This window comes from Electrophorus electricus, chromosome 5 (genome assembly GCF_013358815.1).
Source record: "Electrophorus electricus isolate fEleEle1 chromosome 5, fEleEle1.pri, whole genome shotgun sequence".
Taxonomy (NCBI): domain Eukaryota; kingdom Metazoa; phylum Chordata; class Actinopteri; order Gymnotiformes; family Gymnotidae; genus Electrophorus; species Electrophorus electricus.
The window spans coordinates 5,469,102-5,494,371 of NC_049539.1; the positions used below are offsets into that span (position 1 = coordinate 5,469,102).

A 25,270-nucleotide genomic window follows, 5' to 3' on the forward strand; every position below is an offset into this window, starting at 1 on the left:
ATTTTTCCTGCTGTTGCTATCACTCACAATTGTCATATCCATCACTAAGGCCCCCTTCTGCTGTTTGTCCACCACTAGTATGTCCAGTTGGTTAGCCATTACCATCTTGTCTGTCTGCATCTGGAAGTCCCACTGGATCTTAGCATGGTCATTTTCCACTACCTTTGTAGTGGATATATCCCACTTATATCTTGGAATTCCCAGCCCATACTTGGCACAGATGTCACTATGCCAGCCACTTGTTTATTGCATTCCATGTACGGTCTGCCAGCTAGCATCTTGCATCCCACTGTTATGTGATGGAATGTCTCAGGTGCTTCTTTGCACAGACTGCATCTAGTGTCCTGCCTGATGTGGTAGATCTCAGCCTCTATTGGTCTTGTATTCAGAGCTTGTTCCTGTGCTGCCATGATTAGTGCCTCTGTGCTGTCTTTCAATCTAGCCTTTCTAGCCATTGGTAGGATTTCTCCTTATCAGCCACTTCCACTACTTGTCAATGGTACATACCTTGCAAGGGTTTATCCTCCCATGATGGTCCCTGCTCCTTCTCATTTCCATCCACCTCGGGTTCCTGCTGGCTGCGGTACTCACTAAGCACTTCGTCACTTGGGGTCATCTTCCTGGCGTACTCCTGGATCTTGGCTGTTTCATCCTGGATTGAGGCTCTGACGCTCACTAATCCTCAGGCCCCTCCTTCCCCTTATATGTATGTGTGTATGTGTTTATTTGTGTGCAATAGAGGATAAGGCTCTGAAAAATGAAATGATTGATAAATGTCAATATGTATGTGTGTGCAAGAGAGGATAAGAGGATTGTGAAAAATGAAATGATTTATCAACTAACTAAAGATGCAGCACATACTTCTGTATTCTCAGTTTACCTATTTCATGCTTTTACACAATTACCAATAAACAAGGCTTTTTATAAATAATGTAATTGTGTTAATAAGTTAGTTCACTATAACATACAATGGTTACTGAGAATGTAGCTATAAATAATAACTTGTAATTCTGCCAGATTAGAAAGTTATATCTGGTATTAATCCCACAGGTTTAATTTTAGGCAACAATTATTTGTCCATAATGTATGGCAGCGATTTTTAACCAGTTTTTTGTTATTGACAGGCATACAGTGCTACCTAAAATGCCACATAGGCCCACAAATGTATCTCTGAAACGAACTCATTTTTGCAAGCAACATCAATAGCAACTCAATAGTTTGTCCAGGAATGTACGTCTATTGCTAAGATTTTTTGGCCCTATCGGCCTTCCATATGCTCGCGCACTTTCAGTAGCCAATAGGGGACGCCGTTCATGTCGGGGAGGGGGATACACTACACGCGTTTCTTGAAGTTCTGCAGCACTGCGCAAGAGGGCGAACAGTGGAAGCGCGGATTTCTTGTTTCTTCAGTTATTTTATCTGAACTCTTGTCGATATTCAATGATTTATAATGTTGACACGCGGGAAACCAGTAGGATTAAACTAAACTTGATGAATTCTGGAGCCTTCCAATGATTTGACCGGCGTATATAATGTGATCTTAGTCGGATGTTCACTTACCAACAGAAAGCTCTGAGGAATATCATCAGAATTAACCAAAGCATTGGATCGTGATTTAAAATGGGGAAACTTCAGTCCAAACATGGTAAGTTAATTGTGTGTTTACTCTGTCAACGGTCGTTGTTTTTCCTCATTATCCATGCGTAATGATGCTTAAATCTCTCCTTACAACTGGGTGGTGCGAACACAGCCTGTAAGAGAAGAGAAAGTCCTGAAGGTAGGCATCGCAAAACTCATTTCTGAAATATATTTGACACCGTTACAGATTTGCGTAGACGTAACTTCATAATTTCACATTTCAGGTGACAGTTTTGTCGTGAACGGGTTTATTTCCAAAAGAGGTGCTGAAGAATGCGGTAGATACAGCACGTCGGAACATAAATTAAAGGATATTCAGGTAACGTTTTGTTAGCTGCGTAAAAATGTTGTGGATCATAATTAAGCTTTTATGTGTGTGATGTTTTTAAAACCCATCTTCGTTTTAGTGTTAACCATTTTGTTAATTCCGACACAAAGTACTCAATGGGGACGTAAGCGGAGTTTGAAATACTTCAGAATATAAGGCAGTTTTCTGTTTAATGTTATGATAAAACTATTTCACAGATCAGTCATTTGCCTGAAAATGATTATACTAGGCTGTAAATATTTAAGGAACCAAGTGGTTTACGCAAAACTGTGAACTGTCAGCTTCTAATATTTAGGATGTTTAGGAAGTTATTGACTTTTCAATAGATGTATGCAGCTGTTTTTGTTTATTTCCCTTAATTTGGGGTGCTTTACATTAAGGGCTTTTTGAAAGAGTATGATATGCATAGTAATGTTTAGTGTCATTTTGAGGGTGTTTTAAAGAAAAATAGAGCTTGTACTTTTTTTGCTTGATGTTGCATTTCAAGCATTGTGGGTTTATTTTCACTTCATGTACCAAATAACAATGTGGAGATTTGACTAGGGAACTTATAGTAACTTATAGCAGTCACAATATATTACATGAGGGTGCTGACCATTGCATTCATGCTATGTAGATATTGTCATAACTTTGTCCATAATAAATAAACCTACATATTTATGTGTAGGTGTGTGTATGTATTTACAGGGCCATGAAAAGACATGTCAAGCTGCCTGTATAGAATTACTGTTGTTGTTGTTTATTCTCTTTGGCACTGAGACAACAGTACTGTGTTTCCCTGTTTTTTTGTCGGTCCCCGTTTCTTGTCAGTCTGGATCTTGTGATCGTGTGTGTGTGTGTGTGTGTGTGTGTGTGTGTGTGTGTGTGTGTGTATGTATGTATGTATGTATATGTATGTGTGTGTGTGTGTGGCAGTCACAGACACCATTGCGTCAGTGTTAGTCCTCTGTGGTCAGAGCCATTTAGTCTAGGGATGTGGGGTTTGAGCCTCTGGTTGCTGGCAGCATCTCTGTGCTCTGCGCCAGCTTCTCACAGACTCCTATGACGCCCGTCAAAGCAGACGAGCATTACATCACCCCTATGATTGTCCCACTCAAGAACTGGAGGACCAGAGCCTGCCCAGCCTGGACTCGCGGGACATTCAGAGAGGTGTGCAGCCCTGGCGGTGGGTGGCTTCCCTTAAGGGTTTAGGGATGAAATCATGCACATTAGCCACTCAACCAAGCCTTGTTCTTGATTTAAATAGTCTCAAAGATTGTGTGTTACAGACAGTTAAAAGGCTTCTAAGTGGAAGATGAGTCTTTCTCACTGTGTGTGCATTTGTTAGAAGCTCTTAAAAGAATTAAGTCATTTGAGTGACGAGTCCCAGTCTTTAGGGCTGTTAAAACTTGTTGCTGCAATTGCTCTCCAAAGACTTTATTTCAGTGCGATGAAAGAGTATTTTCTTTGAGTAGTAGATTGATTTGGTAGCAATAAAAGTAGCATATAATATGAGTCCTTCCTTTTATTTGGAATATTTCAAAATTTGGCACAGAGTATGGCGGAATGATTTATGAAATGCTGTCAGCTCACAATTTACAGTTCCAAGTTCTCTCATAGTTTATTTTACATAGCCGTAAGTCATGTGCTTTATACAAATCAGAAGAAGAGCATTTGTAATATTCTTATATAATGAGGCTTAGATAGAGGAAAGTGAAATGGTTGTTTTGACCGAATGCTCTCTATTGGCATATAGTTTGATTTTGTTTCAAAAAGAGTGACACTAAAACCAGGAACACTGTATATGAACACTAACTGGGAAATCAGAGGGGGAAAAGTAATCAGCTAAATTAACTACGCTAAAATCTGACATTTACAGGACGCCTGATCTTTCTTCACAATATGTGGGAATTTTTTTTTATTCTTTCAGCATGTGCAGGTGGAAATTCTCTGCTCCTAACGAGTCCAAGAAGGATCAGGCTAGTGGAAATTTGCTAGTTTTCCCAACTTTTCTTGTTTTTCACACAAAACATTGGATGGAAGGGAGGAGCAAACCCCTCATCCTATATTTGGATTTGCTGGAAAGATGCACAGAAGGAAGCAGATCCTTGATGGCTAGAAACAAATCCGGATACTTACCTTTTCAGACAGTGACCTGAGCTCCTCGTCTTTTGGCCAAAACCACAATGAGGCAGTTTGTCATTATGTAATGGGGAAGAGACTAGAGAAGGGTGGGATTTTGTGTTGTTTATGGATTAGGTTTGATGGCTTTACCGGTTTGCCTGGCAGGGTGTCATAGCTGCTGGATGCTGCTATATTGGTGTTATAAATCTTGGATTAACGTCATCGCTCCCAGTGGTGGTAGTCTCAACATAACTTTGCACTGAAGCTGTACAGGCAGAGCTGTGTGATTTCAGATGCGTGCCACTGGTGAGGGAGGCTGAGTGGCTGAACTATGAGAAGACCTTGGGTTGGCTTTTCCTTTCATAACAGTGATCACAGGCCATAGAAATCCCAATCTGTAAAATTCAGTGTCCATGTCTTATTGTCAGTTTGGACTGGCGTGTACCTACACAGGTCGCAGTCATAGGTCATATTGCAAACGTCTGTGAAAAAAACTTGACTGTATTCTGTCTGATTTTTAAAATTGCCTGCAAGTTTTATTCTGAACATCATGAGCCTAATGGGCTGTCTCAGCTTGGCCTGGACTCAGGAATGAACTCATCCAGGACCTGTTTTTGCCATTTTCACCTCAGCAGGTGTGGGGATTTTTGTTTGTTTGTTTTTGCTGTTGTTTGTTTTTGTGGAACAGGCAGGTAAAATGGTGGCTGATGAGAGGTGGCCAGAATCCGGTGTTAGGCAAGCCCTATTCCCTCCGTCTGCTGTATTGTCAGGGATTTTTTTGGGGGGGGGGGTTGATCCCTCCACTGTCTGGCAGCAACTTCAAAGCACAGGGCTTGGAGTTAGCCAAGGGCTCAGATAGCTCCAAAATCAGGACGCTCCTGCCTCACCAATCCTGCGGGACAGGGGAGAGGAGTGGAGCGGCAACCAGCCGATGAGAGACGCACAGCAAGAGAAAAGAGGACTAATCCTCTGTGTGTGTGATAATTGTACTATTTGTGCTGTAACGTGAACTTGAGTTTAGGAATGGTGCTAAATACATTTAATATATTATTGTTATTATTACAGAATAGAGGGACAGAAACAGGACAAATATATGGGACAGACAGAGAAAGACCAGAGTAGGGGAGAGGGATACAATGGAGTAAGAGTGTTACATAGGAGTGGGGGAAAGAGATGTTATATGAGAGGGAGACAGTAGAGGGAAATATGGAGGAGAGAGACAGACATTTCTACTGTGGAAATGACAGACAGTTAGCTAGCCTGAGGAGCTAGCAGATGAGTTCAGAGCTCGTGACCCGTGTTTACTCTGAACCAGTTTGTTCACCCATAAATTATCAGCCCTAATCGACTCTGCTTAACGGCGTACTTAACTGTATTTATACAGGTTCCTGTAGATCCTACATAAAAGGCTTTGTTGCTCTAACCACTGACAGCAGAGAGCAGGCAGAACAGAAGGTGAAAACTGAGGCCAAATGTGCATGGGCAGAGATCCCCAGAGGTGACTGCTGACTGATCAAAGCAACGCCCTAGCAAAACAGGCTTTGTTTGTCTTTGTCAAGAAAGACAGGGAGAGAGCGATTCAGCAAATGGCTTGGCTCCACTTGAGAGTGGGAGAGTGAGAGATTTTGACAGATCATTGCAGGTGTTCAAGCCTGGCTTGTATAAACACCTGGTATGAGGTGCACGCGAGAGAGAGAGATGGTCAAACCGATGGTCCAGCGTCATCTATGGAGGAAGCGAGATGTGCGTGCACCTCCACCCTGGACCTGCAGCACTGGAACCCTCAGCAGACGCCGGCAGACAGCCTGACTCAACCTCACTTTTGTTCTCAGGCCTCTCGGAGCATGAAGTCATTAGCACACGCCCTGCCGACCTTTCAGGACAAACCTCCACCCAGCATGATGCTCCTTCACCTACGGAGGCACACAGTGTTCCTCAGTGTTGTTTTGTGTGGTGGCATTTACAAAAGGTTTCAGATCGGTAGTCCATATGATTTTAATCGCTGCTTTGAAGTGTTTAAAAGGAAATGACAAATTTGAAAGGTTTCAGATGAAGAGAGCACAACAGCTTAGCCATGGAAGTCAGTACTTTGGAACTGTGGTTATGTAACATGTAGTTCTGGTTCTCAAGGCTTTACCTGTTGTCTGTAAAGTGTTTTTTTTTGTTTTTTTTTTTCCTATGGTGTTTCAGATTGATTGATCTCATGTCTGTTTTAGAAATAGTTGCTGAAAGATTTTGTTCATTTTGTTCAAATAGAAGGATGTTTTATTTGGACTCAGTCATTTGTTTAATTCTGAGTCAGCAGGTTTGGACTGGGGAAAGTGGTGTGGTGTTCTGGACTGTTTCTGAGCTGTCATATTCGATGACATCTTCCCTCCACAGCACTCCCCCTGCCTCCATACTTTGAGTGAATGGCCCTTACTAGAGCCCAGATACCTGCATGAGGCACCAGGCTTCCATACCTCAGCCTATGGCAGAGTTTCATAATACCCTTCAGCCTATGGCAGAGTTTCATAATACCCTTCAGCCTATGGCAGAGTTTCATAATACCCTTCAGCCTATGGCAGAGTTTCATAATACCCTTCAGCCTATGGCAGAGTTTCATAATACCCTTCAGCCTATGGCAGAGTTTCATAATACCCTTCAGCCTATGGCAGAGTTTCATAATACCCTTCAGCCTATGGCAGAGTTTCATAATACCCTTCAGCCTATGGCAGAGACTCATAATACCCTTCAGCCTATGGCAGAGTTTCATAATACCCTTCAGCCTATGGCAGAGTTTCATAATACCCTTCAGCCTATGGCAGAGTTTCATAATACCCTTCAGCCTATGGCAGAGTTTCATAATACCCTTCAGCCTATGGCAGAGTTTCATAATACCCTTCAGCCTATGGCAGAGTTTCATAATACCCTTCAGCCTATGGCAGAGTTTCATAATATCCTTCAGCCTATGGCAGAGACTCATAATAACCTTCAGCCTATGGCGGAGATTTATATGATACAACCTATAGCAGAATTTAATACCTTGCACCCTATAGCAGAGTTTTGTACTCTTCAGCATAGAGTTTCATACCCCACAGTGAACAGAAGACTTTCATGCATTCAGATATTCCATATCGCTTAGTTTTTTTTTTTTGTTTTTGTTTTTTTCCCATTCCCCAATATATCCTGCTTTCCAGGATGCTAAAGGTGGCACACAGTTTTTATGCGGTTCATTTTTAGACGCCTGAAAGCGTTTGATGACTTTAAGAGGAGTTTTTCTCTCTCCCTTTCGGGGTGTTTTGGACATGGCTTCAGGAGAACTGGAGCTGTGAGCCTTCATCTCTCAATGAAAAGCATGTGGCTACAGTCCAGAACAGCGGGGTCTTTCAGCAGGGCCCCCTGATCCCAGCTGGCTCTGGTTTGTACAGCAGAAATTCTGCAGGAGTGGAGTGGAGGGGAGGCTGTGTGTTGGGAGAGGAGTGTGCTGGGGTGGTGGGGGTGGGTTTTCTGAACCCTTTGAAGAGTGTGGGGGTGCAGTGGGGCAGAAGGGTGCCACATGAAGGTTTTGGGACCAGACAGAGTAGACATTTTGTATTAGCCGTAGTCTGTGTTGTTTTGTAAGATGGTCATTGGTCATTGATTCATTGTTGATTATGTTATGCGAGAGAAAGATGAATGAAAGCTCTTTGGGTTTAATCGTTTGGTGCTTTTGAAATGTTCTTTCACATTTTAGGCGTCTGCTGTCTGTCCAAAGCAAACAGCCCCACTGTGCTCTGCTTCTAATGTCAACACCTGCCCGGCCAACTCACTTTAGCTAAAATGCTCTCCCTCTCTCTCCAGAATGCAGCACGTGTGTGTGTGTGTGTGTGTGTGTGTGTGTGTGTGTGTGTTGAATGAGAGTGTAAGAGTGTGGGAAAAGGAAAGAACGAGGGGGAAAAAGTGTGTCCATGTGTGACTTCTAAGAGTTAAACTTTTGTAACTATTCAACATTGTGTGTGTGTGTGTGTGTGTGTGTGTGTGTGGGGGGGTGGGGGTGGGTGGGTGGGTGTGTGTGAGGCCTTTGTGTGTGAGCAGAGAACCCAGTAGACCCTTGACCCCCACCCACATGATTTTAATGGCCAGTGTTTCATGGAAAAAGTCATCTGACACTGCAGGCAAATTATGTGTTTATTTATTTTGAGGTATTTATACTGTGAAAAGGGCTTTGAAGGTGTTTGCTTACTTTTCCCCAAATCCTTTTCTAAGCCCTTTCTCCGCCTGATGGGTAACAGGGGTGCCTCCCTACTTCAGAAGAAGCAGTGGTGCCATCATCTCCACCTCCTGGGTGGCATTTCATGCAACCACTTCTAAAGGACTGCTTGGTCAAAGGCCTAGCAACTATGATATGGGAATTGTCCTCATTTTTTCTTTTGTTTGTTTTTTTTTTCCTCCATCTTCCTGTGACTGTGGGGGAGGGGAGAGTTTTGGCCTGCCGTGCGAGTGCTGCCATCTTTGACACAACACATCTGTTTTGTGGACATGTGTCTGGATTAACTCGGTTGGCATTGATCAGTTTCAAGATAATTATACTATGTAATGCCTCCTAATTGATACAAATGACGTGTGTGTGTGTGTGTGTGTGTGTGTGTGGGAGAGAGAGAACCTGTTCTATCTTTAAAACTGCATAGGCTGGTGATGCTCTATTTGTGTATCTCTCTTGACATCCTTTTACATTCGTGTTCATTTTACTTGCATTTGTACACACTTGTGGGAAGAATGGTTCTTTCTCACATATAATGAGTTGCAGCCGGCCTTCATTCTTCACACTTTCTTTAATGATGCGCATCACTCTTGGTATGAGATGTCAAGGTTTTCAATACATATTGTGTACAATGTTGTCAAAATGGACTTTAATTCTTGTATTGTCTGTAATTTTTATGTGGAAATGGAACATCTCAACTCTAAAGCGAAACAACTTTAAAAATACTCTGAAAGCTAAAAAAAGAAAGACATTTCTGAGGTTTAACACCAGAGGATTCCTTTAAACCCACTACAGTGGCTCATAGCAAATAGAAGGTGGTGGGCACCTGTTATCGCGCTCTCTTACCTGAGGTTAGCTCATACCTGCTGGGTGTCATTGTGATTAGCAGTGCTAGCGGGAGGGTTAACTCAGCTGGGTCTCACTGTGGTTAGTAGTGCTAGCAGAGGGGTTAACTCTGCTGTCTCTATAAGTGGGGAGAAAGAAAATACCTGAAGCTAAACCCTCCAGCGCCTCTTTGGCCCTCCACACAGCTTTGGCCAGGTCTTCTGGAGCTGAATCTGCGTTTGATCTCACGTAGCTCTCAGCCAAGTGAAACACGGGAAGACTCCAAGGTTATTACATTTGAGTGTTTCAGGTATGTTTCCACATAAACCAGTTCCCTTGTCAAGAGCGTTCGTTCCTTTCCAAATCGACATTTTGCGAGTTTTCCTGCCGTTAGGGGAATAAGGTTTTTTTTTTCCACTGTTTGGTTTTTTATTGATAGTGTCATTAAAGAGGCTTTTAATTGAATGCCTTGTTTTTAAACTCTGCCAGAGGCATTTGGGAGGAACAAAACACATTAACATCGCTTTAAAAAATGTTTTTTGGATTGCCCGAGTATGACTAATGATTGACGCACATGAATAAGGCCGTAAATCATGCTTTACAGTCACAACTTCATTCATCATAAACTAAGAGTAATTCAGAACTTATGCCAACTGCTTTCAGTGATGGAGCCACAACATTTTAGACATTTGTTGCTTGTAGCTTTGTGTCCCGCACCTTTGTTGCCTTGGCTTGGGCGCCGTCGGTACCTATACGACCTGCGCTTGAGGGGGCTGTTTGCAGGATGTCGGGTCAGCAGGGTCCTGAGAGTGGAGTCCTGATGTGTTTGAGACTTGAAAAGCACACACCCTTTTCTTTGTTCAGGTGTGTGGCATACAGCCCTTGGTGGTGTCTGCTAGGTGGAGCACGGCACATTCAGGCAGACGGAGCCGCCACTGGGGCCCAAAGGTCACATTAGAGTCCTTCCTCAAATGACACTTCGCCTTTGTTATCATGCTGCGTGGTCATGCTTATACAATAACATACAGATGAAATGCATTCACAATTGTGTGTGTGTGTGTGTGTGTGTGTCTGTGGTGGGGGCTTTGTTCAGGCGCGCACGCGCACACACACACACACACACACACACACACACACACACACACTACCAGAGCTTTTCCTGCTGAAACTCCATCCTCTGTCCACATTCCAAAAAGATTTGTGTGCCTCCAGAGCTCCCAACACCCTAAACTGCTTTTCTGCACAGAAGGCAAATCCAGGAGAGTTGAGGGAGGGTGACCAGGGGAAGACTTGATTTTGATGGAATGAATCTTTTTATTAATCGAATTGTCACTTTTGTCACAGACATAACAGCTCTGGGACCGTTCCATTTTGTACAGATATAGATTTTTATTCCAGAGCATTGCATTAGAAAGAAACCCACAGCAACCAAAAGCGCAGTGGTTTCCTCCTACACTGTGCGTCCGGCTCCAGACAAGTTCCCCACCTCCCCGCCCCAGTGCCACACCTCCCCCCGCCCCAGTGCCACACCCCTCCACCCCAGTGCCACACCTCCCCCCGCCCCAGTGCCACACCCCTCCACCCCAGTGCCACACCCCCCCGCCCCAGTGCCTCCCCTCCCCGCCACACCCCTCCACCCCACTCCACCGCAGTGCGTCCCCTCGCCTCCTGCGACGGTTCTGTCTCTGCTGTCCACGCAGCTCACACACGCATCACTATCGTTCTGTTTGTAAAGCTGTCCACTCACATCTGAGACCGGTTAGCAGTCGAATGTGTTCAAAGCGGAGGGGCTGGGTGGCTGTGGGGGTGGTTAGAGGGGGTTAGTGGCTGGCTGGCCTCCCGAGGCCCTGCATTCCTCCCAGATTGGAAATAGCTGTGAATGGGCTGCAGAGCTCAGACCTGCTTGCTCCATCAGAATGCACTTCCAGATGTGTCTGCACCGATAAGGTGGAGAGCTGGAACACAACTGCTGGAGAGGCGAGTTTCTCGCTCCACTTTTCTGTCTCGGGGCCACTTGGCTTTGAGAGGAAACTGCGGAACTTGGCTTTAAGTTTCCTGGTTGTCTGTTAGATATCCTGAAGCTATGCTACATTTCAGATCCATAGATGAAAGGTTTTTTATTTTCCCAGGTACTGGAATTGTAGCTGTGCACATTTAGGAAATGAACTGAACTTGATAAGGAAATGCATCTCTGACACAAAATACTTACTAAAAGTGTGTGTGTGGGTTGGGGGGGTTAAAGTGTGTGTGTGTGTGTGTGTGTGTGTGTGTGTGTGGCTGAAAGAAATTCATGTTCTTTTTTGCCCTTATGGCAGCCTTCTTTGTCTCTCACCCATTTCCTGCCTCATGCAGACAGGTGTCTGGCTGGCGCAGACGGGTGTCTGGCTGCTCTGCCATATTCCCTTCAAACAAACGTCCAGCCTGACTGAAAACGCCCTGTCTGTGTGTGATCTGGACAGAAACTCAGACCTCCCCGATGGCTCTTGCAGAGGGCTAAACACACGGCCCCACCGCGAGTCGTTCGCTTTCATGTTCGGACAAGAGGAAGAGAGAAACACTGTATTGGTCTGAGCGGGGCTGCGTGTGTGAAACCAGGGATTTATAGCTGACATGCCACAGCTCGAGGTGAAGGACAGGAGTCAAAGCTCTAAAAGAGTCTGTCGTATGGATGAGGATCCTGCTGTAGTATCAGTCTAAGACTCTGAGGGCTGCAGAGATGGTCTTTTGAAAACTGGCTTGAGAAACAGCTTGAGTGTTTGTTTTTCTGTCATTTAACAAGTTCTACCGGTTTCCTAATATTTTTTAGTCATAAACGTCCCTCTGAGCTAGCCTTCTCAGACACATATGAGGACAGAGGCACCACTTTCCCCCAAACTGCATCTTATTTGGAGGACAAGTGGCAAAGTATAGTGTTGTACGCTAGCGATTTAAAAAACATTTAATAATACATGTGGAGAAGCGTATATTAATTGCAACAACAAAGAATAACTCTAGACAGCAGAGGGTTAATTTCCATGGTTATCTGGTTCTACCAGAAAGGAGACATTTGAAAAATGTGCACAGTGACCAAGTGCGAGTGTGCTTGCGAAGCAGGTTGGCACTGAAGGGGCAGTGGAAGGCTTCCATGCAGTTCCGTCTCTGCAGCTGGTTCCTTCCCCCCAGAGCTCATAACCCTCCCTGTAACCCTGTTGCTAACCGTCTCCGCCATGTTGATATGGGTTGGGCAGATGGTATCAGGCTCAAGAATGTCATCGTATCAGCACATCTCGGCTCCACCCACCGCCCACCCTTACTCTCACACCCGCAAGCGTGTGGGGTGACACCCAGTTATCCCTCCTGTCTCCAATCGCAGAGATCACTATCGCTAGGCGTTATGTCGGTTCTGGATTTAAACCGTGGCATTCAGGAGTCGTGTGTCCTCTGCCAAATACAATGCAAGTTAGTGGCAGTTTTCCATTTCTTTGTTTTTCATTGGATGGTTTTTATTGTTGTGTTTAGTTGCATGTGGTTCTGGGTTTTGTGGATTTTCAGTGAACCTCGCTGAGTTTACTAAGCGCTCCAAACCCAAGCTCAGCAGCCCATTGCCAGGGTCAGAGGGCAAATGAGAGACGTTTACATTATAACCAAGTCCACTACTGCAGTTCGATGTGCAGGGTGGTGCTGGGACAAGATGTGCACCACTGACTTTGCTGCTCGCGCTGCATTCGGTTTGCTGCTGTTCTGACTTTGAACGCGCTGGCTGTGTGGACAACAGACTGCGGAGTCAGTCTGAGGCTGAGGGGCATGTGCCTTTGATCTTGATCTTGGCCTGGATCAATTACACTTCAGAACTCCAGAACCCCGGTGTACACACACACACACAGGTCAGCATGCTAAAGATGCAGGGTGTTTGCAAGTTGGAAAAGGAAATATGTGACACTGTTCGCATTGTTATGGACATTATGGAAGTTATGGAATGAGCTGAATCTTTAACATGTACATTTAGCTGGCTAGCTCAAGGATACAGTAGCTATTCCGCATGTTTATTGTATTCCGATTACCATGCCTCCTAAATCAGGTGCTCATTGTCCTGAAGCCCTCGATCGCCCACATTTAGCACCAGTTGTCCCATGGACCAGACCAGACCAGCAGACCAGAGCGGTCCAAATCGGACTGACCTAGTTAGGATTAGACTCCTCTGTTTCATGGAATAGTGTAGTTGCTACATGATATGATGTACAGTGATGTAGATTCACAATATTTTAATTGTGGGCCAGTTTCTTCTAAACCTCCTTTGCTTTTTGGGAGGTCTTCAGGAAGGCGCTGGTGGCTGAGTGTTTCCTGTCTGTAGGGTTGGAGTTTTTCATGGAAGAAAGTACTAGGTCTCTGTTGACCCTAAGTTGACCCCTGTCAAGCACCAGGGCTGTGAGGAACTTCACAGCTTGGACTGAAGCCTTCTGGTCTTGTACAACGTCCACAGGCCTGCCTACCTCCCAACAACACCAGAGAACCACACACATGCACGACACATGTACACACACACACACACACTTGCATACATGAACATTTCCATGTAAGTACACACACACACATTCACACTCACCCTCGCATGCATGTACACACACATGTACGTATGCACTGTGCAGAGAAAAATTGAGTGTATGTACGTGTGTATCTATAAAATGACTGGAAAACGTGTGTGTGTGTGTGTGTGTGGAGGGGAAGGAGATTAGAATACATATGTGTGTAAGAGAGAGAGTCAGGCAGTGTGTGTGTATGTATGAGTGAGAGAGACTGATCTCTGGAAATCAGATAGCAGACTCCATGCTGTCAGGCAGTGGTCTAAGCTCTCAGAGAGACCGGAATCCGCCTTTGTGAGAAGAGACACTAATCCCAACACCTTGAGCATGTGGTTACAGCATGCTGTGACACCACAGTCCTGCTCGGCTTTCTGGGAAAGGCAGAAAGCCGCAGTGTGATTGGTCGCTACCTGGCTGATGTTCGCTTTATGTGTCAATATGGGTGGAAATGTGTTCACCTGAACTGTATACTTCTAATTACAAAGGTGTTTTGTAAGATTAGTATAAGATCCACAAAGAGTTGTTGAGAGGTAAACAGTGTCTCAACTGAAGCTCAAAACGGGGCCAGTCCAGAGTACTGGAGTAAGACACATGATGGTACTGGGTGTATATTATCTACTTCAGATTCTTTCCAAATCATCTTTTCTGGCTCACCTTTAAAAGAAAGTCACAAGTGAGTTTATTGAAATTATTTGGCCACTGAATGAAAGGGTTGTAAACATAATTCCCTTTTAAGTCTTCAGACAGACCTCTGAGTGGAGAACAGAAGGAGACCCACATCTAAAAGCTCCCAACAGCCTGTTTGCCAACGGTATCGTCAAAACAGTGCTGGCATTGTGTGATGGTGAAAGGTGCATTTTGGAAATGAAGCTTCTCAGAGGTTCATCTTTGAAGGAGATGATTAAGAGTCTTTCTGTCATGAAAAAGGTGTGAGTGAAAATTAGCAGATGAAAATTCATTCTGGATCATAATGTTGTCTATCTGTCATGATAAAGGCGTGAGTCATTTTTCAGTGATTTTTGATAGAAATGATTGATGGTGGTAGTTGGAGTGCCAGACTCTGCCCATGTGCAGAGAGAGAAAGAGTCTCCATGTGGCATGTGTTTACAAGCCGATGCTGAAGCTATCTGAAAGGCCACTGTGGTCAAGCAGGAGAGCACGGCGCATTCGTGCTCTGCGTGTGTGGGGGGGGACGGCTCGTAAAGCGCTGGGGCCCCAACATCTGTGAGAGACATTTCCATGTAGGCAGGGTTTAGAGTGACGTGCTTACTTGGCTGGTGCCTCTCAGCACAGCCGTGCTGACCCTCCGTCAGGCCCCGCTGTGTTGTACTAACCTCCATGAGATCACAGCGGAGTCTGCAGACAAGCCCAGCAACACCGACGCACTTTCCCAACCGTGGGAGGAGCGTGGGAGGCATGTGGGAGGAGCGTAGGAGGCATGTGGGAGGAGCGTGGGAGGATCCAGCTGTTGCCCCTCCCTCCTCTGGCTCCCTGTTCAGGTCCTTTGCCCCATGCCTATGGCTGCTGTGTGGCCATGGCCAGAGAGCCTTCCCCACTGTTTTATGTTCTGCCAAAAAAAAAAAAGAAAAGCTCTGCCTCTTGTTTGACCTCATAGTAAAAAAAAAAAAGCCCTCTCCCCGCCCCTCTGGTCATGAGATGTCCCCCAGGGCCCCAAGAGCACAGTGGCATTTTGCCGTATTTATGATGGCATTCCCCACAAAGACAAATGAAACAAATTTCCTCCAGCTATGTTTGATGATCGATGAGGTAATGTGGAACTAACAGCAGTAATGTTCACTTTATGTATGTATGTGTGTGTGTGTGTGTGTGTGTGTGTGTGTGTGTGTGTGTATATACACACACACACACACAAGACTCCAATATAGTCAGCCAGTCAGCCTTCAGAGTGCAGTAGTGGTGAATAATGATTTATTACATGTATTGTGCAGGTGTACATAATGATCACTCAGTGTACACACAGATATGGCAAAGAACACCTACTTTACACTCACATAGTAGGTGCTAAAGATCTGCAGGACAAAGTCAGTTCACGGAGCAGTTATGGATGCAGTAACCCCCCTCCAGGGAGTGTGGGGCTAAAAATGGCTCCGCGTGATCTTGGGCTTATGGGTCCATGGTCTCTGCCTCGGGTGTTTTCCAGCAGTGACGTGATCCATGCGCTGCTTGTTTGCGGCCTTGGTGTGAGGGCCACTCTGCGGAACCACATTCCCAGACTGAGCACGCCAGGCATTTCCCTGCAGGAGTCCTGTGGCTCCCAAAAGCCCAACTCCACCAGGACAAGCAGCTAGTGCTCCAGAACACCTCTAGCCTCTGCGATTACAGACTGGTCTCTCTTCATCAGACGGTCCATCACTGACATTTAATGGCGTGGAGTGTTTAAAGGGTTCTCAGAAGGGACACGTCTGTGTTGCGTGACGTGTTGGGTCCTGCCCTGGCCCACCTGAGTAGCGTGCTCAGCCTGGTGCCATGGTGATGGGTTCTGGTGTGGAACACCCTCTCGTGCTTTCTCCATACTTTCATACCGACTGTACCTTCCCTAGTCAACAAGTTGGGGAGAAGGTGTATCGAGTTTCAGAATGTTGACACAGGCAGCAATTAGGACTGAAACTGTGTTCTGGCCCAGTTCACTTGTTTTATATGGCAAATAAGTTAATGTGTGGGTAGATAAAGTTCAGTATCACACTTGATCCCACCACTCACTCACACTTGCTGGAATCACTTACACTTGGTCTTGCTGAAATGTTTTATAATTGGTGAACTTTTCTTTGAAGTCCCCCATCCCCCCGCAAACCACACCTCCCCACTTTCCTTCTCCTCTTTAGTGTGTGTAACACACACACACACACACACACCCCCACCCACCCACCAGGTTTTGAGTTGGGGCCAGGTTTGCTGTTTTCCTCTTTCTGGAGGGTTTCTCCTGCTACAGGGTGCTGTATCAAGGGGGTATGTTTACCAAACTGTTTTCTTTTCATCAGTCGGACTCCGGGACCTCCAGCGAGATCTCTAACATTCTCGGCCAAGAATTTCTCCTCCCCTGTTCACCTCCACTATGGTCAGCACGACTCTGGAGCTCAGAGTGAATGCAAGTTTGGGGTGATTGTTACTTTTCATTTAACATTAAAGCCCTGAAGAAACTCTGCTGACTGCTGTCTCAGCTATGTAATGTTACCTATGGAAATAAACTGGGAGAAAATGTGCTTGACTGTTTATTCTCTTAATGAGTCCATGCTGCCAAAAACAAAAAAAAAAAACCCAAACCCCCATCTAGTTGCACAACAGTTGCTCACATGTGGATGTACTTGGTCTCCCTTCCTCCAGCTCTGGTGTTTGTGCCCTGATGAAATGACAAGGATCCCAGAAAGACTACTACACTCCTGGGCAGTGGGGTACTTCTGTGTTTCATCACATATGGACATGGAGAAACATGTTTACAGCCAGAAAAATGAGAGCGAGTGAGAGATGTGTGTGTGTGTGTGTGTGTGTGTGTGTGTGTGTGTGTGTGTGTGTGTGTGTGTGTGATGGAAGTTTTGTCTGGAGAACGGGTGGTGTTTGTTACACCTCCCAGATAAAAGTTTGGCAGCAGCGCTTGCCAGCACCATCCTGTCTTGCCCCACCTTCCTCCCCCAACCCTCCACCCGCAAACATAAGCATCCACCTCTCTGCTGCCATGGAGGTGTATCTTTGACCCTTTCAGCATGGCAGAGTGGCTCCGCTTCCACATGGATGCCTCTGGCCTCTGGAGATGCAATGGAGTCGCATGCTGCCTGTTTCACAAATACCCTCACACGGAGTGACGGCTTCACCTCCAGGTGTGGGTCTCCGGCTTGTCTCGTAACCACGAACGCTTGCACATGTCGGTTGTCTAGAGTTTCATTAAAGTTTCATCTTTTTTCTTATTTTTTTTCATTCTGTTATTTAACTCAGCAACATCCGTGGCTGTTAAACGCATACATGAAGCTGATCTATAAAAGGGAACGGGGCTCTGTTTTCCACAGAGCAGCAAACAGAACAGAAAGCCTTTTAATTGGACATATGTGCAACAGACCGGAGGTGGGGCGGCTCTGTGGGAGCCTTGCCATGCGTTGCAGGAAGGCACACGGCACGTTCTGATATTCCCCTGCTACACCACATCCATTGGGAAATCGCCACGCAGCTGGTTGGCATTTCCAGGCCGCTATCTGTGTGCTGGTCCGTTTGTTGGCTTTTTTCACCCATTAAGGGTCTGGCTGGTGATTTATGCTTAATATACTGAGAGCAGGGGGTTGACCTTTTTCCTGGACCACCTGGAGCTGACGAGCTCAGTCTGGGTCATGGGTGCACCCTCCAGCCTTCCTGTGCTGGGTGTGCTTTGGCCGGGTCCATCCCCAGTCTGGAAGCATTAACGGTTGTTTTCAGCACCACATGTCCTCAGCATGGCCCAAAGAGCAGCAACAAACAGCAACGAGAGACCCCTCAGCTGCCCCAGGTCATGGAGGTCTTTCTCGCTTTCCTCCTGATCTGTGTTTCTCAGGCCCAGCTCGTCCAGATGGGTGCCCAGGTGTGACACACGACCCTCCTTAAATGAGAAGAGGGCAGCACGTCTCCAGCCCTGTTCAGCTTTCCAGCAGGCAAAGGATCAGGGTCACTGCTTTGATGTTCCACATACAGTTTTAATCAGTGACAGCATTTGCACTATTGAAGAGCTCGGAGCTCTGCGCTTGTGGCTTCGTTGGGGTTCAAGGTAGCATGAGCCATTGGTTTTCACTGTGCAACATGGAACAGGTTGGGATCTGCGAGGGAGTGTGTGTGGTTGGGATCTGTGAGGGAGTGTGTGGTTGTGCATTTTTGTGGTGCAGCTGCAGCGGAGAGGTCGCTCACCACATTCCCGTGAGTCCCATGACAGACGTTCCCGTTGCTCCTCATCACCGCTCCCACTCCTGATTATTCCCATCTCATGCCTAAGGAATTTTACACACACACACACACACACTGTGAATGTTCAAGCTACCTGTGAAAGGATATCCTTTGCTTTAACAAAGCCTTTTCAGATATGCAGAGCAGTAGTGGAATGCTGTGGCTGGGTGGGATATGGAACGTGACTTGGTGACATGGGCCACGGCTTAGTGACATGCGATCTGTAGGAGCTTGTGGTGTGTATGAGCAGGTTCATGAGAGGAGGCTGAGTGGGCTGCAGGTTCAGCCATGTCAATGTTTGGGGTATCGCTATTGCCTCTACTGCCCCAAAACAAGAGACTGCCTGACTTTGTTTCTGCTTCCTTTGGGTGTATTGTCAGATAGATTCACTTACATCTCTCTCTCTCTCACACCTCCCTCCATCTCTCTCCATCACGTAGGAGTTGCAGAGCTGTGAGTTTAAGGATGGGCAATTTGCAGAACATCACTGCCCCCTGGAGGGTATGTGTAGAATTTCACATTTCACATTTCTGACATTTCACATCAATAGCTTTCATTCCTATTTTATGCATTTGACTTGGGGGACTACTTAAATGTCTACCATGAACTTCTAGAATTTCTATATGTTTGTCATACTGTTCAGCATTTATATAAAACTGTGTGTGTGTGTGTGTGTGTGTGTGTAGTGGTCCTCCCTCCTGAGAAGGTGAGGGGCTGTGAGGGTTTGCTGCTGCATGTTTCCCCTCAGGATGGTGAGAGGGAACCACCCAGAGAGACCAGCAAAGGGAGGAAACGCATTAGTCTGAACGTAGGAACCACATCCTGTGCCACACGCACCCGTTCATTCTTTCAAAAAGAAGAATATTGCTTTTCTTTCAGATTATGAGCAGTTTTTAAAGATGTGCAGATTTCTCAGCTGGGCATGCGTTTTGCCTGTTCCATGTCAAAGTAACCAGTACATACTGCACTATGTGAAGGTAGATGTTACATTGTCGTGTTTGAAAACAGAACGTGCTGATATTGTCGGTCTTCTGTGTAGCTCGGGCTGTAAGTGAGCTTTCCCTCTTGACATGTCTGTGGGGTCCTGCGCATGCCTGTGTTCAGACGTTTCCCACAATCGCAGGCACGTCACTCGATAACCCTGAACCACTGCACCCTGGCAATAAGCTGTAACTGAGAATTGAGCTTAAAAACCTCTTTTCCTGGAACAGGAAGAAAGGTATCAGTATAATGGCAGCCTCTGCGCCTGTCCTCTCATAACACAGCTAATGGAAGTTTAAGAACTCTCCTGAAACACAATACCTTCAAAGACCTTACAGAAGAGGGGGTACCTGAAGTATACCAGCTCATAAATTGTGCTGAACTGGCTCTCATTCCAACGTTTCCTGTTGCACAGAGTCCCCCTGCTGGTAATGGCTGTAACTGCATGTTGCTCTGTTTGCCTCTAACAGGAACTCGAGTGTGACGTTTCTGTGGAGAGTGATAATAGACAGGAGTGGGTCTTCACCCTCTATGATTTTGACAACAGTGGCAAAGTGACCAAAGAGGTGAGATTTTACACCACTTCAGACATATTTGTTTCACACCTGAGGAGCTTTTTTGTAAGGTTTAAGGCTCCTTCACAGCGCTTAGATCCGGTCGACACTTTTGTTCAGTCACAGGCCAGTGACTGGGGACTGAGCTGAGATCAAGAAATGAGCTTGTGCAGTCAAAAAGGAAGTGTTGAATAAATCAGTGTGTGTGCATGTGCATGTGCGTGTGTGTGTGTGTGTGTGTGTGTGTGTGTTGGTTGCTCAGGACATGTCCAGTCTTGTTCACACCATCTACGATGTAGTGGATGCCTCAGTAAACCAGTCCTGCCACAAGAGTAAGACTCTACGTGTAAAACTGACTGTCACACCAGACCCCTGCATCCGCCGGAGAGAACACAGCCATGCTGGGACAGGTACTGCACGCGCACATGCGCACAAACATACACACACACTAGGCTTCTGAGCCTGCAGAAGAGAACATGCACAAAGAGACAGGTACTGCTTGCGAACACACACACACACACACACACACATACCAGATGCCTTGGCCCACCAGAATAATACACACACATGTACCACATGCACCAGATTCCTGCACCCACTGGAGAGAACACACACTGGGATAATTAGTATATACACAAGACTCACACAGACCTTATAGTTTTGTTAGTGTAACTGTGGTGTAAATATAATGTTGTTATATAGTACAGTTTTAATCTCTACCTAATCTGATCATTACCTACACACCCATGTGAACATCAGTGTATACACATTTACATAAACAGTTCCTCATAAAACAATCATGTCTTGTCATAAGCATTTGTTGGCATTCTATGATTCTACTTGAAACTACAGTGTTCCACGGTTCTGAGTGTTCTCTAAAACACTCTCTTGTTATTTCTAGAGCCTTCATTTCTTTAATGTATGTGTGTGATGAATGCAGGTTTTGTTTGTTGCTGTAACTTTGTGGTTTGCTTCAGGAACAGTAAAGCATCCACCTATTGACCCACTCACTCATTCACCGTCCGTCCACCCATCCGTCCATCCATCCATCCATCCATCCATCCATAACTTCTTTCCTTCCTTCTTTGCTGATTTACTCAAACCCAGGTTATAATCTATTGGGATTATGCTGACGGTTGTAATCCGGTGGTATTATGATGAAGGTTGTTAAGGCCTCAGTGGAAGATTTACCTCTCATCTCATGTCGTCTCAGAACGAGACTGGAGCTGTCACCGTGCGGAGGCCACTCTCCAGGAGGAGGTGCATGGAGCAGACAGACGCCACTCCGCCCATATAAGGTCAGCCACCGCTGCTGGTGACCCGCCCTCTCTTTCCAGATTAGTTCAGCCCAGCCTACGTTTTCTCCCTGCAGCCAGTCCTATTTCTGCAATATTGTGCCTGACATGGGCTGAACCAATGAAGACAGTTTGTGGGAAGGTCATTTTATTTAAACATCTGAGCATTCAGTTTCACAGGGGGATATTATGGCTAGAACACTTTCTTCTTCATTTTTGACATTTTTGTTCATTTTTCGTTGTCTTGTTTCAGCTGGCAGTCCCCCCCCACTAACCAAGCAGTCATATTGTAATTATATGTGGTTTTTCATAGAATTTTAAGAATAAAAATATTGGAAAAATAATTCTATCATTGCTGTTTCTGTATCTTGGAACTTGATGCACATTCTCAGACACTAATGCGCACTGGGTGTTGCACATTTGACATATCATTTGAGATTTTTTTGGTGGGGTTCTTTTGGCATGGGACTTGTCATAGTTACAGACGGCAGGCGAGTGACTCTCCGGTGCGGACACATTACTGCGTGGACGAGAACACGGAGAGGAGGAATCACTACCTGGACCTGGCTGGCATCGAGAACTACACCTCCAGGTTTGAAGGTCAGTGCATGTAAATGTAATGTCGAAGTAGATGCAAGTATCTGTCTTTTGTCATTTTTCCAGTTGATCTTTGCAGAGACCTACGTTGGCTCTCTTATCTGAGTAAATTTGTTCTCACCTGTTCTTTCTGACAAAAATGGTGATGTAAATGTCAATAAAAACCTTAATTTGAGCCCTTTTTTTTTTTTCTTCTTCCTGTGATCTGGATCGAACACACTGTCTGTGTCTCATAAGCCATGGCACCCCCTCCAGGCCGTCAAGACCACCCCTCACGGCCAGTTCACTCCCAGAGTCGCTCGCGCTCCCACGAACCGGAGTCACACGGCCACCAGCGCCGCTCTCTGATGGCGAGTGACCACTCCTCCCCGCCAGACCCCCGCGCCCGTGTTCCCCACGTCATCAAGCCCCCTAAGGGAGCGCCCAAAGGGGCTGGGGTCACTCCGGTGGGGGTTGTCGTCGGGCCAAAGGGCACCAAATGCTACAGCCACCACCCTCCAGCACAGGGCGGGGACCTCGGCGGCCAGGACATCTACCACCTGCCCCAGCGGAGCCAGTCTCCGCCTCCCACGCATGCTCAGCACCCTCTCCAGCACAGCCATAGCAGGCGGCTGAGGGCCAAAGGCCGGGAACAGGCCCTGTCGCCCAGCCGGCACGCCACACAGCAGCAAGCCTCGCCCGGGGGCCCGGAGCGGGAGCACCCACCCGGCGTGCCCGCGGGCTTCGTGCTGCCCGTGGTGCAGCGGCACGAGCATCACCACCACCACGAGCATCATCACCATCATCACTACCATCACTACCATCAGACATGACCGTGTGCACACACGTTCATGCGCAGGCAGCGTGGGAGCGCCTTCCATGCCTCGCTTACCATCAGACACAGACTAACACCGGGCTTTTAAAACCGTGGATTTGTGACGTACAGTTGCCATCGACATTTCAGAGCTGCCCGCTCAGATCAAGAGTTTCCACCCTGGAGCGTACGCCCACGTCTTTGGTTCAAAATGAGCTCACCACCAAATGGCCTAAAAGCATGAGCATGGCTCCAAGCTTGTGTCCCACCGTGCTAGTGTGCTGCGCTAAAGCGGTACCACTCCAGGTCTTCAGTCTCAGGTGAAAGGTGCTGCTCTTAGCTTTTGAAGAACGGAGACTTTCCTCTTAGAAATGGAGGGGTCTTTCCACTGCAGATGGAGGACTCTCTCTTTACCAGGGTACACATCACCACTGCCAACTTATAATGCAAAAATATATTCCTGTATGTATGAAACTATACGACTATAAACACTTTATTGTATGATTATACAGTATATGCATATTTATCGTGATCAGTACTTATGCATACAAGTTTTGTATTTTATATGTATTTAATAAAATACTTAGCATACGCACTGTAGTTTGAATTCTTTTGCGTTTTCCCATTAGGCATCCTGTGTTCTGTTAATGTACTATTAGTGCGACTTCAGAAGACAAGAAACCCACGGGGTACTTTTCTGCTAAAAGTCACAATACGAAACAGGGGCTTCAGTGCAAGAGTTCTCTGAAAGAACGTGACACATTTCTCAAAGCACAACAGCTCTATTTGGACAAAACATTAGATTTGGTTCAATGACACTGGATATGTCGCTTCTAAAGTTCTCTGTTTAAGTACCGATTTCCGAAAATAAAAGCGTTACTTCGACTGCAACCAAAGAACTCTGTGTCAACCAGGGACCTCGGTTCGTGGATGTTCTCTAATTAGACAGAATATCCCTTACAAAGAGAAGCACTGCGTTCCTTAAAAACAGAACAGCACAACGCCTTTCACTGTAAAGTTTGAGCCGGTTTGGGTGGACATTGGCCTCGGCGCGCTGTCAAATGTAAGAGGCTGCGCCATCGTGTGGAGAAAACATTAACGGGCGTTTAGAAAAGCTTGCCATTAATGTGTATTTACTCCAATCTCCATCACAATGTTTAGTGGACCTACAATTTTACGCCCTCTGATTCAATTTCAATTGAATTTGATGATTTCGGTCCGCTTCTCCATCTTATCACAGGTTAATCTTTATCGCACATAGACGCATTACCTGGAACGTCTAACTCGGTAACATTCTTGCTTGTTGGTAGTTTAAGCCTGAATATGAGTTTGCTTCAGAGACGACCCGCGTCCCTACGGAGCGCTGGGATAACCCGGCCACGGGGTGCGCTTGGATTTCTTCGGAGGCCAAATAAGGACCCCGACCGTGACATACAATGACAAAAGGAGGCTCGGCTCGGGTGAATGCACATTCCTTCACTTTGTGAGGGAGAGGACTCCCGAGAGAACCTCCGCTGGTATCGACAACCAGCTATTTCCATCCGAAGAAAGGTGTAAGTTGGGGGGGTGGGGGAGAGTACTAGACGCGCGTTGCAGTCTTCGCGCGGTGATCCACGTGCCTTTGTTTTTTGGTGCGCAGCACCGCGCGCTGTCCGGGTCTGTCAGAACCTGGTTGGACTGAAGGCTCAGAGGCAGGTGCGCAGTGCAAGGATCCGCTCTGTGCACCCACGAAGGCGCCCGGCGAAGGTAGGCTAGTAAAACACGTTATTGCACGTTTTCTATCCTATGAAGTTAAGGATAAGAAAGTTTTAAACTGCCCGCGCTTCGCTCCAGTTCTGAGGCCCACGAAAGCTGTACACTTAAAACGTATGAATAATAAGCTTGTTTTATTTATTGTGTAAAAACAAACAAACAAAAAACCAAGAAGAGTCTACCATAGCAAATATTTTAATGTAGCCTAAAGCTAACGAGTCTGTTGGAAGCATTTATCTGATGCTTTTGTCGTTTATGGTTTTTCCTTTAAAGTGTTTTTGCTTAAAGTACAGCTGTAAGCGAATCGGGAATAGAAGGAGGTCCTGTTTGTTGCACTGTATTGTTTGTCTGTATTGCCAGCACACAGTGACAGCTGTTGCTTTATTTTGGCTAAGCCTTTCTTGGGAAAATGTGATTAACTACAACGCGTGCATACAGCGACCTTCTTTCAGGACGCGCATGAGAAAAGCCGAGTGGCACAATGAGCGCAGCGGGAGTCGTGTCTGCATGCTTCGCTTTGCTTCGCTGGGCACGCAGTATTCCCCAACGAATGAGAAACGAGGCACTAGAGTTCTTAAATACGGGCAGCAGATTTAAATCTACAATGAAATGTCCACGTCCGGACTCTTGACTGGTCTCCAAGGGCGGGTTTTGCAAACTTGTTCTTTATAACGCAGGCTTATCAAACGATAGCCAGTGTAGACAT

At 46.1% G+C, this 25,270-nt stretch overlaps 1 protein-coding gene across 3 annotated transcripts; it reads left to right on the forward strand.

Moving 5' to 3' along the window:
• Positions 1-1,379: 1,379 nt before the first annotated feature.
• nkd2b (NKD inhibitor of WNT signaling pathway 2b) lies at positions 1,380-23,403 on the forward strand. 3 transcript variants are annotated; one of them, XM_027014311.2, is made up of 10 exons: positions 1,380-1,645; positions 1,751-1,777; positions 1,863-1,957; positions 19,033-19,093; positions 19,279-19,400; positions 20,044-20,139; positions 20,390-20,537; positions 21,341-21,425; positions 21,901-22,022; positions 22,257-23,403. In XM_027014311.2, exons 1-10 carry the CDS (start codon positions 1,621-1,623, stop codon positions 22,829-22,831), a joined length of 1,356 nt encoding a protein of 451 aa, XP_026870112.2. In that variant the 5' UTR covers positions 1,380-1,620; the 3' UTR covers positions 22,832-23,403. The 3 variants fall into 3 exon arrangements, with proteins under 3 accessions (XP_026870112.2, XP_026870113.2, XP_026870114.2); XM_027014312.2 differs by having other exon boundaries at positions 21,907-22,022; XM_027014313.2 differs by lacking the exons at positions 19,033-19,093; positions 19,279-19,400.
• Positions 23,404-25,270: the final 1,867 nt, after the last annotated feature.